The 13,852-nt window shown below is 53.3% G+C and overlaps 3 protein-coding genes across 3 annotated transcripts; 1 reads left to right on the forward strand and 2 right to left on the reverse strand.

Moving 5' to 3' along the window:
- Window positions 1-95: 95 nt before the first annotated feature.
- On the reverse strand, window positions 96-3,591 carry TRIREDRAFT_123354 (uncharacterized protein; the record flags this gene model as incomplete). The annotated part of the gene is made up of 2 exons (XM_006968038.1): window positions 96-2,026; window positions 3,198-3,591. The coding sequence occupies 2 exons, from the start codon at window positions 3,589-3,591 to the stop codon at window positions 537-539; spliced, it is 1,884 nt and encodes a 627-aa protein (XP_006968100.1). The 3' UTR covers window positions 96-536.
- Window positions 3,592-8,723: 5,132 nt separating this feature from the next.
- Window positions 8,724-10,234, reverse strand: TRIREDRAFT_110507 (uncharacterized protein; the record flags this gene model as incomplete). Its single annotated transcript, XM_006968039.1, has 3 exons — window positions 8,724-8,960; window positions 9,049-9,155; window positions 9,253-10,234. 3 exons carry the CDS (start codon window positions 10,232-10,234, stop codon window positions 8,724-8,726), a joined length of 1,326 nt encoding a protein of 441 aa, XP_006968101.1.
- Window positions 10,235-12,318: 2,084 nt separating this feature from the next.
- TRIREDRAFT_80788 (uncharacterized protein) lies at window positions 12,319-13,685 on the forward strand (the record flags this gene model as incomplete). The annotated part of the gene is made up of 2 exons (XM_006967972.1): window positions 12,319-12,654; window positions 12,762-13,685. The coding sequence occupies 2 exons, from the start codon at window positions 12,319-12,321 to the stop codon at window positions 13,530-13,532; spliced, it is 1,107 nt and encodes a 368-aa protein (XP_006968034.1). The 3' UTR covers window positions 13,533-13,685.
- Between the last annotated feature and the right edge of the window lie 167 nt (window positions 13,686-13,852).

Consider the following 13,852-nt stretch of genomic DNA (forward strand, 5'->3'; position numbering starts at 1 on the left):
TGATATATAATCCAAGAGTTGAGACATTTCGAGAGGGTTACATCTGTGAAGAACCATACCCAACTATTCTGAACCTCCTGAATATATTCACCCAACTGTTCTAGCGCCCCCCAAGCCATTCATCACTCTCCTTGCTTGGCTCATACCTATAATGACGTCTCAGTTCACGAATCGACGTTTATTAAAACGTGGTGAAGATTCAATCCATCATACTCAAAAAAAACAAATAGTCCCAAGACAAAGCCAGTCCGTGAGTGGCGGTAGCCATCCAAAATCCTCTTCTTCGCCAAACCTGTACGCTTGATTGGGTATATGTGCACAGACGTCGCTGATGCAGTCAGTGCCTGTATATCGTAAACATAGAGCGCCTCCCCAGGCATGAGGTCAAGTGGTAATATTCCAATAGTATCTCAAGACGCCGCTGCCTCCCATTCCGTGATTTCCCGTCCTAGATCATTATACATGGGTCCAGATCAACCGTTCCCAATAGTCGGCTTCGGCTCGCTATGCGGAACATGTCCATGTAAACGCGGCAGTCAGTGGTGTGAACCGTCCGGCTGGACCCCCAGGCCAAGCACCTTGGAAATACTCTTGCGAATGCCGGTGCCAGCGTGGAATTCGTCGTCCTTGTCGCGGCCCAGTAGCCCAAAGCTCAATCTACGAGCAGTGCTGCCCACGGAGCTCCCATTTGCTGTCGACGCCTTCTTTGCCTTCTTACGACGCATGGAAACGACCATGGGTTCGGGAGCCGACGGCTTGGGAGGCCATTCGCCGTCGCGCTTCCACCCCGTGACGCACGCGCGAATCATGTCTGCAAGGTTGATGGGACACGATGGCTGCAGGTTATTGAGAATGACCTTATCGTAGAGGCTAAGATAGATCGAAGGTGTGATGGAAGCTCGAAAAGAGTTGTTGGGCGGCAGGATAGGATGCGGAATAGGGAGCAGCGTCTCGACGGGCAGTAGACGATCAGCGATGCGGTCAGAGTCCCTGGAGCTTTGCGCTTTGAGGTCTCTGTCGTCCTTGGCAATGGACGACGAGTCGGATATGGCACCCGACTGACTGCCCCCGGGCGAGCTTGGGTTGATCAGAGTTGGCGAAGGTGGAGATCCCGAGATCGAACGGCGGAAGAAGAAGCGCCGGGGAGAGCGAGGAGAGACGGGTGGTGAAGGTGCTGGCTTGCTGCGGACGCGAACCGTCTTTGCGCCGGTCCAGGCGTTCCGCCGCGCCTCGAAACAGGCCAGTCCCTCGTTCCAAGTCATTTCGTCTCTAGCGGCTCTGCGGCGTAGAGCTCGCTTCTCCAAAATGGACACCTTGGTGGCGTTGTCGGTAGCCTGGAGCTTGTCCAAAGAATTAATGGCAGCTTCGTCATCAGACAGGTCAGAGTACCAGTCCATTCGGGGACGATAGTGAACAGGATCTTCTGAGACAACGCTGTATACTGAATCCGTGTCGTCGTCATTGTCGTCGTCAATGTCCTCGTGACCTGAAGGAGCCTCGCTCAGGTCATTGCTAGATATGGCGAGTTCAGCATCCTCGTGCGCCTCATCCCGAATGTCCTTGGCGGAATCGACCCTGATGGCCTCGGGCTCCCCCTCCTGCAGAGAGGCGTTCTTCTGCGCATGTGTGCTGCTCGACACCTCTGCGATTTGCCTCTCAGGCCGGCGGGGTGAGGACCATGTGAAATCCCAGCTGGTCTTGACCTTGGCCGCCAGATACCGCTTGATGGCATCCTTTTGCCTGTACTTGTCCTTACTCAGAAGGTCTTCGTACTCTGCAGCTAGCCAAGGAGGCGAGTCTACCGAGGAGGGATATTGAGACTGAGAATTATGTGAGCGCAGCCTGGACAGAGGAGACCGGGCTCCCTTGTAAAAGTCTGAGAAGATCATGGCTGTGTCTGGGTCGGCAGCCGAGGAGATGGCCTCTGGGACTGAAAAGGCTGGCAAACAAGTGTTGATGGTGTCTTCGAGGGAAGACGACGGGTGCCGATGGCCGAGACTAATGGCGGCAGTGGGATCTGTAGCGTCTGGGAGGTTCGGCAAGTAAGATGTCAGCACCTTGTTGTCTATAACAGCTCTAGCCAAGCAGTAAAGCCAGGATAAGCGGAGGGGGGCGGTGTGCGAGCCGATGGAAACAGGCGGCTAAATGGACATGTGAAGAGGTAGCTAGTGCTGAGCGCCGCAGCTTGTGATGAAGAGATGAAGATAAGAAAGGCGGTTAGGTTGGGGGTGGAGAGCGGCAACGCAACGCGAGGCGAGGCAAGGCGAGGTGATGAGATGAGATGAGCTGATAGTGGAGCGGCAATGACAACAAGGGACGGCTTGTCTGTGTCTTTTGTTTGTTGATGCCGCCGCTGGAGCTCGGTTGCACGAACCTCGACAACCGGATGACGAGCCAATGCATCGTCAAGAGGGCGATGTTTCAACGGTTTGTCTCAGCCCGGAGCAGTGACCTGGGCGGGAGAGAGGGGAGAGGAATGATGGTGAAGATGATGGCAGTAGTGTTGCGACCAATATGGGTGATGTAAGACGGAGCGGTTTCAAAGAAGAGAAGACAAGAGCAGATATGAAGGCAAAGGTAGGAGAAATGATTCAGCCCGAATGATTGGTAGAGGTTGGGTAGGTAGAGTTTGGAGGTGACGCCAGGTTCATGCTATGTAGGTATTCGTCTGCCAGGTACCCCGACGGCCAAAAAGGGAACCGTATCGAGTACAAGTACAAGCACAAGCAGCACGCACACCCTGCCGGCAGTGAATCCTTGCACCGCTGAACGCAGGAAGCAGGTGATGCAATGTCTCGGGAGGGGAGGGAGCTTGTATACAGAGTGCCGCCCTGACATGCCAGGCTTAGGTAGGTAGGTCAAAGAGGCAGTCGTCGGCAGGGCGGCTGTCGCGACGAGTAGGGAGGTTTGGTGGCTTGCAGAAAATAAAAGCTTAAAGACACGCAAGAAACAAGGTGCAAGTGCTGCGGAAACGAGGCAGAGTAAGACGCCGTGAGGATGAGTTGAAAAAAAGGATGGGGGATCTGGGTGAGAACGAGGATGAGAAGGAGGAATGCGAGGCTCCACGGCTGTGAAACCAAGAGTTGCCGTTGCTCATATCAAGTAAAGAAGGAGACGAGACAGAGAGCAATCACAAAGGTAAAAGAAACAAAACGAACAAGAAAAGAGAAGAAGAAAAAAAAAATGTTGAGACTCACCGTGTGATGGCAGAGACAGCAGCCTTAGTTGATCATGGCTGTAAGTGGCCGCGGATGCTGCTGCTGCTGCTGCTGCAGAAGAGGATGAAGCAGAATAATAGGTGGCGTATGTGATGGTGTCGCTGGTGCTGGCGGTGGATGAATGGGGAGAAGACGACAGCTGCCGAGGCGAGACGGGAGATGCAAGAGATGCAGAGGCAGAAGAGGCCGAGGCTGCGGAGAGGGCAGCCGGAGGAGAAGAGGCAGCAGGGGCAGAGGCGGAGGTAGAGACAAAGGTAGAGGCAGAGGTAGAGGCTGAAGCCGAAGCAGAAGCAGAAGCAGAGGAAGAGGAAGAGGCTGTGGCAAGAGACGCGGCCACGCCTGGCGGTGGTGGTGGCGGCTGCTGCGACGACATGATGATGGGCTGCATATAGCAAGGCACACGAGCCACACGAGCCGGGGCACAGGATGCTCGTTCGACGGGATGGTGGCACTGCAGAGGAATGGATGGGAATGCAAGGCCGGATACCTAGGCAGATGCAGGATCCCCCGGCAGACGCAGGAAAAGACGAGACAAGGCAAGACAAGGCAAGGCGCAACTTGAGAGACGAGAAACAAGAGGGGGGAGGAGAGCAGCCAAAGCGGAACCGATCCAGCCACAGTTCGCAGCCCAGTCCCGATCCAATGACAGCCGGCAATCCGTTCAGAAAGTGGAATGCGGCAAGCAGATGCAGAGAGAAAATCGATCAATCACGAGAGAGAGGCCGGCTTTCGATCAGGTCAGTGTCCGCTGGTCAGGTCAGTTTTCGGGTCGGGTCAGGTCAGGTCAGGCATCGACGGGGGTTGGAGGAGAAAAATTGAGATCCGTGTATCCAATGGGAGGGGGGAGCCACCAGCTGCAAAGTTAGTAGTTAGCGCTCTACTGTATGTACAGAGGGCTCTGTAGGGCCTCACAAGCGCTTCACAGGGCTTTGCAGGGCTTCCACAGGGCTTTCACAGGGCGTCGGGTGCAGCAAAGCTGGGCGAGCCGGCGTAGCGGAATACCTGCCGGCAGAGTACCTCAACCAGAGCACCAGGGCGTGCTTGTCGACCTCAGGCCAATGTACCGCTCTAACGCTACCCAGTAGGTAAGGTAGTACCTGTGGCAGTACTCTTACAGCAACTCCGTCTGTCAACTTCCCGTCCTCTCGCCTCGACGCCATCACGGCTGGATCCCAATTCAACTTGGGCTCAATCCAGCGGATCCTCGTCCTTTGGTCGCAAATCGACAGGCCAGGCGAGCCCATCGGGAGACGCCGCCGGTGGGGGCAGCCGGACAGACAGAGACAAGCTTGACGAGCGACAGGGCTGGGCGGGTTCGTCGTTCGTCGTGTGACTTGACTGTGTTTGGCTTCAAGGGCACATCTTGGGGGCTTGGCCTGGTCTGGTCTGGTTTTGCTCCGGGAGGTCATGGCACCACCTGCGATCGGCGCATCAAGATGGTGCGATTGTCTAAGCCATGCCAAGGGTACTCAAGGGAATACCTGCTGTTGTTAAGCTTGTGTCTGTCTGGCTCTGTTTCTGGCTGCTTTTCTGCCGGTCGAGGAGAGGGTATGTGCATACTGTACATACATGCAGGATGCTTGTCTTGATGGTCCAGTTGTTTGCCATCACACATTAACACACGCCGCAGATCCCCCATGTTGCTATAGTACTACTGTGCATGTCTCATCTGGTCCATAATAACTAAGACTACCTTACCTGTCACATCGACAACAACCTCGGTAACGCAGCAACGCCATCCCTAGGCAAGTCACAAACAAAACGGCAAGACATAGAATCCTCCCCGAGTCAGCATGCTTCCTATTACTCCTTCAGCCTGACCTCTTGCATCCATCATCGTCAGCACTGCGCGAGTCAAAGTGCATAACGCTTGAGTATCACAGTCAACCTCATGATCACCTGCCAAACCACTCAGAGATCCGAGCTTGTCTGCTTGGCACGCCTCAAAGATGGTGACAGCTCTGGAGGGTTCATGCACACTTCGAGACATACAGACAGACAGACATGACCCAGGCAAAAGCGCCCCCCCGCCCGGCTTCTTACCCGACCCTCTCTCTTCCTCCTCCTCCTCCTCCCTACTGTACAGCTTGCTATACCTTGAACCGATCATCACCACCACAGCATCCGCAGCGCCACCGCAATGCTACCTAGCACTATACCTAGTATGTACACTGAAGCATTACTAGGTACTTCTTCGTAAGCGTGCTGGTAAGGGCAACTCATCACCTGGTAAGGTTAACCGCCGTTCAAAGATCGTCCATGTCATATTACCCCAGGTCTAGGCCTCATCCGGGTCCCCCGACCACGTACGATACTATCTCAAACCCTCTAGCTTCAAGCCATCATGGCGGCGGCGGCGGCACAAGCTCTGATCCTAAGCGGTAGCCTTATCATCAGCATTCAATTCAACACTCCAAAATCCTTTCGCCCACGTCTGACCAACTTGGCTTGACCGGGCTTCTGACCGGGCCCTGTCATCCTCACAGCTGCCCCCCTGTAGCCTCCCCCGCTTCGTATGGTGTGTGTGCCTCTCTATCTGTCTGTCTCTCCCTGTCTTTCCTCTCCATCACTTTTATGTATTACCCCGCATTCAATGGCGCCCGACAGAAGCAAGCAATTGAACTGAACAAACCGCCTCCTTGCTCAGAGCTATTACTACTAGTGGTAGTAGTAGCTTGTCTTTACTGTATGCAGTAGTCTGCCAGAGAAGAGGCAACCTACACAAAGGGAGGGGGCATGTGCTCAAGAGCTTTGCAGGTTGGGTGGTTCCGTGGCTTGATTCGTGGCTGCTAGCTAGATTTGCTTGTGTATCAGCTGAGACATGCCCACGAATCGAACGCCGCTTGGCACTTTTCTTCTCTTTGCCTCCTCCTCCTCCTCCTCCTAAAAAACAGCCGAGAGGATCCAACAGGAGGAAGCTGAGCTGAGCTTGTCTTGTGTGTGCTCGGAGGATTTGCTGACTTGTACTACTGCTACCACTACCTACCTACTTGGTATTATAAGCCGTCTCAAAACACTCAATACCTAACCGCGGGTGCTACGGCCGGGCCTTTGTCTCCTTCGTGGTCGGCGGATGTTTACAACTCTTGATTTCGCAGCTTGTGTGTTGCAGCCCAAGAGGGAAGACAACAGAACAAAGATTCCATCATGGCATTAGTGGAGGCCTATTAAAACTTGAAGTTTCCATCCAAGATTTGAATGGTTGATGCCGACATAGGGGCAGTGGTGGACTTGCGCCGATATCGCGTCATGTATTTCTCAAGTTTCACTTCACCTACCACGACGTTTCTCTCCTTGCTTGCTCTCCGCCGCCACTCCCTCAAAGACGAGAGGATCGAGTCGGAAGCTTACATTAGCATTAGTATTAGGAACAGAGAAAAGCAATAAGCAGATAGTAGTTAATATAGACAGATAACTTATATAGATAGATATCTATATAGATAACTAACTAGATAATAAATCATATAAATATATAGATAGAATATATATATAGATAGATATAGATAGATAGATTATAGATATATATATATACTATAGCAACATCTAGAGGGCCTTGTTAACAGACAGATAGCTTCATCCATCACAGACATCGAACCTTCTTCAACCCCCTTCATACATCGTCATAATGAAAGAAACGCCAAAAAGTATCAAGCCAGCCATTCCCATAGGAGGAGATTCTCTTTTTCGCGTCGGGCCGATATCTCTGGATATATATGAACCAGACGTACAACCACATGTTGCAAAACTTCACGTCACCAAAGCCATCTCTCAATAAACAAGGCGCTTGCAAGAAACAACAAGAATCATCGAATCATGTCTGCAACGTCGTCAATCTTGACTACAGAATCCTCAAACACAGTCACAGCATCATCAGCTGCATCTACGTCTGTAGACAAACCTCGCTGCACGCACTACATCCCCTGCCATTGTCCCTCGCTCCCCGAATATGCTTCTCCGCCGCTGGGCGATGAATCGTCCCCCTTATGGCTGCAAAGACCTCATGAAGACGAAGACTACAACAAGACCATCATCAAGCATGCGCAAAGCTCGCGTTATCGACGGATAGCGGCCGCCTGGCATGATGCGCGGTTGGCTTTCAAAATTGGTCGTCCGCTTCGTCCTTCAACAACAACAACACCACCACTTGAAGCACGATCGTTCCGATGGCTGATATCAGCTGACCTTGTTCCCCGGGGATATGAAGACGGGCAAGCGCCATGGCGCATGCTCATACGGTCCTATCTCGCAGACCTCCCCGTTCAATTGACGCAAGGAGACCATCGAAAGTCGATATTTCTATGGAAGAACTTTCCGAGACACTTCGACCATGTGCGTAACCGCACAAAGCTTGATGATGCGCCTCCTGAGATAACATGCGGGAGACGAGCTGTTTTCTCCCGATATGGCCAGGATTATAACCATAGCTTGATTGGAGACTGGCTGGTTATAGTCTACATCTGGGCTATTGATAGAGCATGGATGGAGAGGACCGACTTCTTAGAGTTGGTCTCTTGTGATAGTGTGACTGGGTAAGTATCTCAAGCTGATGATATGCCTCATACACTACTAGTACCTTATACCATTTGGAAACATGTTAGTATTTACTGACATGTTATCTCCTTTTAGTATTCGCGCTTGGGAATTCGTGAATGCATTCGACAACACTTCGATCAAAGTTCCACACCTATTCTACCAATGTCAAATGAAAGACTCTGTAGAGCAGGATGCCATCTACGCTGGGCACCCATATCAACGCTACAACTCAGTTCAGATAAAGCCTGGAGACCCTGTACCGGCCAGACTTGCGGGGTTGAGAAGGTTGATGAATGGGCGGGCAAGATATCTGTATTGTGCGACGTGGGAGTATGAATCATTCATGGAAAGCTATCGTAATAAAACTGCCTATATTAGGGAATAGAGCTTCGAAAAGAGACACTTTAGATTGCCATAAGATGCGGGTTTTGTCTACTAGATCGAATCTCTGGAAAATATCTTCATATAAGGGGACTCTCACGACCAATTGAGATTTTGAACAAACAGGAAATCCACAAGATAGTTAGAATAATGAAGTCAGACAACAAGTATATCAGGTACGAAATGAAGCGAACAATGACCGTCGATGGTTGCCATACAACAGCCAGCCAGCAGCATCATCAAGACAGGCCAATGCGATCCATGCCACTCCATCCATACGCATTACGAATGTAAGGGCCCATAGAGAACAGCAGCATCGAGAGTACCTTACAAACATTGCTCAATTACCATCTATATCACCGATATGTCATCTGTTGACAAGTCCTTGTTCAGGCTCCTTTGCCCATGCGCCTAATCTCCAACCAACTGCTGTTGTCTACCTACCGTGGCAGTGACATTCCCCCCCCCCCCTCCCTGTTCATTGTATGTATCATGCCATCGATCGCAGTGTCCCCCGAAAAGAAAAGCCATCCCGAAGCATTCAGAAAAGAAAAGAAAAGAAAAAAGAGCCACAACAGACTGCAGCCTAGCTTAGGCTACTTCTGTTACGAGCTTCCCCGACGACCTCTCACTCTTCTCTCCAAACACGGCACCAGCGGGCCCGTCCATGATTTCGTCGGGAACGGCAACACGGTTCCCATTCTTGTTGCTGACCCAGCGAATAAAGACAGGGCTTGCTTTCTGCAAGTCCGGTTCCGACGTCTCGGCAGCTGCTTTGCGGTTGATCTTGGGCGCCTGCTTCTTGAGGAGCTTGTTGATGGTTTCCATCTGTTGTGGGAACGGTATCAGCATTGCGTTGTGGACATGTATCGACGCATTGTGTGCGCCATAAGAGTTTCACACGTAGGCAACTCACCTTGACTTCCTCGTTACGCTTCTCGCTGAGATTGCGGCGTCTCCTGGCCATCTCTTGGCGCCGCATGGACAGCTCCTCGGCGGTGAACACTTTCTTGACTTGGATCTCTGCATTGTAGCAGTCAGCGGCATGTCCCGATGGCGAAACAAGATTCACGTCACATCACATCCATGTAGACGCGAAGGCCAAGGCATGAGTACTCACCATCGGGCAGCTTCATAAACTCTTGGGGAATATCCTCGAAGCGCGCCCTCTGCCTCTTGGTCATCTTGGCAAGGTCCGGGGTTTCGGCTCGGCTGCCTCCTTCGCTGTCGAGATCTGAATCGCCGTTTGCCCCTTGCTGCATGGCCATGTCATCGTCTTCCTCAACGTCCTCCTCCTCCTCCTCGCCCGCTACTTCGATTTCTTCTCCCTCGGCATCCTCATCAGCCATGGTTTGATCGCCGTAAACAATGGTATCGTCACCAATGTCACTGTCTGCGGGGTCGCTGAGCTCGTCGTCATCGTCATCCTCTTCTTCCTCTTCGTCGTCTTCCTCTTCGTCTTGATTTGCCCTGGATGAGGTGACTTTGACCGTGGGCCTCGGCTTGTTAGCCCTTGCGTTCTTTGCTGAGGGATGAGCATCGTCGTTCGGGGTCATGTCAATGTCGCCATCTGCATCCTCTTCGCCGTCGGCGTCCACGTCCATCTCTTCTTCGCCTTCAGCATCCTCGTCCAGTTCGTCATCGTCCTCCGCCCTGATCACCTCCTCCTCTTCCCCCTCCTCGTCGTCTTCTTCATCTTCATCGTCATCCTCTTCATCATCCTCCACCACCACCTCTTCCTCCTCTTCCTCTTCCTCGTCATCAGGGCTCGAGTCTATGACATAGCTCTTCTTGCCGCCGCGATTGCGCTTTCCGTGCACGATCTCGCCGCCTTCAAACGGGTCGATGCGGCGATTGCCCCCTCTGGCAGCTTGCCGTGATTTGCTATTTGGAAGCTTGACGGTGACGCTGAGATGAGTCGATTCTGGCGAGGAGGCGGTATCGCGCGAGGCCGCTGCGCCACCAGCACGTCCCGTCCTTCGCGATGACATGGCGATAGCGGTACCTGCGTCTTCCTTTTCGCTCGTGTCAGCCCATCTAGCGTGGACAGAAATGACTTCCTTGGCCCTTGCAGCGGCCGACCGCCGCGGACGTGAGGACATGATGAAGATTGCTTATGGGAGATGGTGGATATAGGATGGAGATGATGGGGGAGGGGAGTCCGAGCCGCCTGCACTAGCAGATGCCCGGGCGAGTTGTCTGGCTGATGCCGCGTCTGTGGGTTTTTGTGCCGCGCCGCAGCCGTGTGTGTGTCTCTTTGTCGTGCAGCAATGACGGGTGCTGTGCTGTGCTCGCTTGAGTGACGTGCACCTCGCTCGCGGCGTCGTCGATGGGATAAGCCCTCGCGGAATCAGCCACTAAGGCAAAGCGACTTGGTGCGGACGCGAGCCTTTCTGCTCGGGCTGATCCAGCACCCAAAACAGCAACTCTGCCGCGGGTTGTTGGCGATTGGGGAAGTTCCTGCTTGCGACTCGCGCCACGCAACCCTGCCGTTGAGGGACATCGAGGTTGAGCCGCCGGGCCAATGAAGCAGCCGAGCGTGGTTAATATAAAAAAATGCACTGGCTCCTCCACGACCAACGGGGAGTAACCTCGACGAGCCACACGCACAAGTGCTCAACCTCGTCACTCGAGAGGGAAGACGCGGATGAGGCCATCGCCAATCGCCAATTGTCGGGATGCTGCACTCAACAAGCCTCCATCAATGACCGCGGGCCAAACGGGCAGGTGTTCAAGGAGGTAGAGTCTCATCCATCGGTTTGAAAGCAAATTAACCAAGCATCACCGTGGGTTCCACCGCGAGAACGGCTTTCCGAGGGAGGCAACAAACGCAGCGCAGCAGCAGGCAGCCGATCAATGGCGCATCACGCCCACAAGGACAGAGTCGGACAAGACGAATAAAAGGAATTGACGGGTCGCCTTACCTGGTTCTTTTGATGGCAGCTGCAGCCAACGGCGGCTGTTCTCGTTGTGGTTGCTGTTGGACCCAAGCGGCGCAACCACGATACGCGTGCTACAGGCGTAGGGATGCGAAATAGTATCAGCGCGCAGGACCTGATCTGTCGCTACCTCGCAAGTCTCAGCGTGGTGTTTCCAGCGGCAGTCGGTGCTTCTGCTAAGTTCTGCGTCGGCGGGAAGTCCAAGAATGAGGGCGGTTTCGATGGTTCCAAGCGTCAATTTGAGATGACGGCAGGGTTGAGTGTCGACGTGAAGTCGCAAAATGCCAATCGGTGGTGCGGATCGGACTAGGCGCGAGGAAGGAGAGCTGAACCAGGTGAGGCGATGCCCTCAAGACTCGTCTATTGCGCAAACTTTAAAGATGGCAGCCACGGGTAAGTCAGCGGTACTTGGCGGCCACGGCTCTTGTTTTGCGGCTGTATCACAAACTGCGTGTTGGTTTTTTGGTGTTGAGGAAGCCGATGAACGACTTCTCAGAGAGTTGGACGACCCCTAGGCCCACTTTTGTGACTTTCTCAGCGCCTTTGCTGGGCTGGCGTTGATGCTTTGATCAGAAGTCTTTGGCTACGAGTCCCATTATCGCATTGTACCTATTTGCTTCTTGATTGCTGCTTAGGTCGTAGGTTAGACGGCAAAGCACCTAGGCATAGCCTTGACTGAGATTGTGTCTGCTCGCGGTCCTTGTCCACCGAAAGCTTGCGGATACCTGTTCCTCCATCAGCTGCAATGCGCGCCCTCGTCGCTTCAATGTCACTTCAGGGTAGCGTTGGATCAGCAGCGTTGGGTCTCAAGCAGAACCGCAGCGCAACGACCATACAAGTCAAGGCAGTCTATACTATACGTATAACGCGGTTCTTATTCATAACAAAACAGAAGTCTCCAATTCACGCGACGTCGACGTAATTTTTACTCCAATGCTCTACAATCACTGCTTTCAGATCTACGTGAAGACGCGAAGCTCTACTATGTACATTGGCAGGTACTTGAGGTTGACCCAAACAATTGGCGTTTTCAGCTAGACTCTGCAAGCCTCATTGGTTCAGCACATTGCTAAGCCTCAGCGCTGCTGCGTTCGCACATGCCTCGGCCTGTGACGCGACAGAGCCGGATCTTACCCGGCCAACCGAATGTCAATCGATGCCCGTCGCTTCAGCTGACGTTTCTTTCCCCTTCAAGTTGATGATTTGTATATAGACAATCAACAATTCCCGACAAGACGGCACAGAAGATGGACGACTCAGACGACAAGCCATCCCCCGACAGCGTCCCCAAATGGCAGCTCACCGCGCCCGACGACGAACCAAACATCGACGAAGCCCAGTCGCAGCCGCAGTCGCAGTCGCAACAGCATGATGAAGATGCCCATGCAGACCGGCTGCAAGTCGCGCGGCGCTTCCTCGAAGATGACGCCGTGAAAGCGGCTCCGCGACACATAAAGGTTGACTTTTTAAAGTCCAAGGGCGTCGACGATGCAGATATCCAGTACCTTCTCCGTGACATTGCAGAAGAAGAAGAAGAAGAAGACGCTCCAAACTCCAAGGACTCAACACCAGCGCCAACAGACGTAAGTCAACAAAGACTCATCATCACCCCCCTTGATTCCCACCACGACTTACACTCGCATGCGCCGATTAGGAATCCAACCAAAAGGCCCTCCAAGTCCTCGAAAAGTCATTCGCGCCCAAACAACAACCACAACAACCCGCCTCTACCGCCTCCCCATCTCCCGCCCCTATCCTCGCGCCCGGCGACCGCCCCCCCGTAGTAACATACCCCGAGTTCCTCACCAAGCCCCAGCGCCCACCCCCGCTCGTCACGAAAAACGGCCTGCTCAGCACGCTCTATGCGTTCGGGGGCTTATCCGCGCTCATCTACGGCACGACCAAGTTCGCCGTCGAGCCCATGGTTGAGAAACAAACGAGCGCGCGCATCGAGCTCCACGAGACCGCAGCAAGTAAACTCGACGCCATCGTCGCCCGGCTCGAAACAACCGTCTCCGTCGTCCCGTCGTACAAGTCCGCCTCGGGAACCAGCGCCTCGGACGCAAGCGAGGACGATCCCTCTGAAATGTTCCACCGCGACGTCGGCACCCAGACGTCCTTGCCCACTAGCCCTTCCACCGCGTCTCTCCAGGAAAAGGACGGCGCCCAGTCTAGGATCCAAGAGGAGCGTCTTTCGAAACTGGCAAAGTCGCTCAAGGGGCTTACCGATGACTTTACGTCGCAGAGCAACGATTCACAGGACATCAAAGTTCTGCTGGACGTCTTCCGTGACGATCTGGATACCATGACGTACGGGCATCACGCGGAGCTATTCGGGGGCTTTGATAAGAGGAAGAAGAAGCCTGATTCGGAAGACGAGATTCGCAAAGTAAGGGACAATATCAGGAGGATAAAGGGCGTTCTACTGAGCGCGCGGACGTTTCCCACATCTGCTAGGTAAAGGCGGGGGGAAGTATTTTTGCATGGCGTCTTGTTCATATCATTTACAGCTTCCATTGTCATGGGTATTTCCTTCAGGCATCTATCTACACTAGCGAAAGGTTGCATAACCTTTGATTTGCGGCTGACCCTCTGGGTCGTCGTCGTCGTCGTTGTCCTTCGTACAGTAATAATGACATCTTGTATAACATTCGTACTCTGTGGCGCCCTTGGGCCCACGTCCAAAGAATATCCTTGCGTTTGTAACTCCTTTCTCTCGTCAAACTTTGCCGAAACCACCGTATATACCAGCCCAGGAAGCCACCATGGCAATGGGCTTGA

Source organism: Trichoderma reesei, assembly GCF_000167675.1.
Source record: "Trichoderma reesei QM6a unplaced genomic scaffold TRIREscaffold_20, whole genome shotgun sequence".
Taxonomy (NCBI): domain Eukaryota; kingdom Fungi; phylum Ascomycota; class Sordariomycetes; order Hypocreales; family Hypocreaceae; genus Trichoderma; species Trichoderma reesei.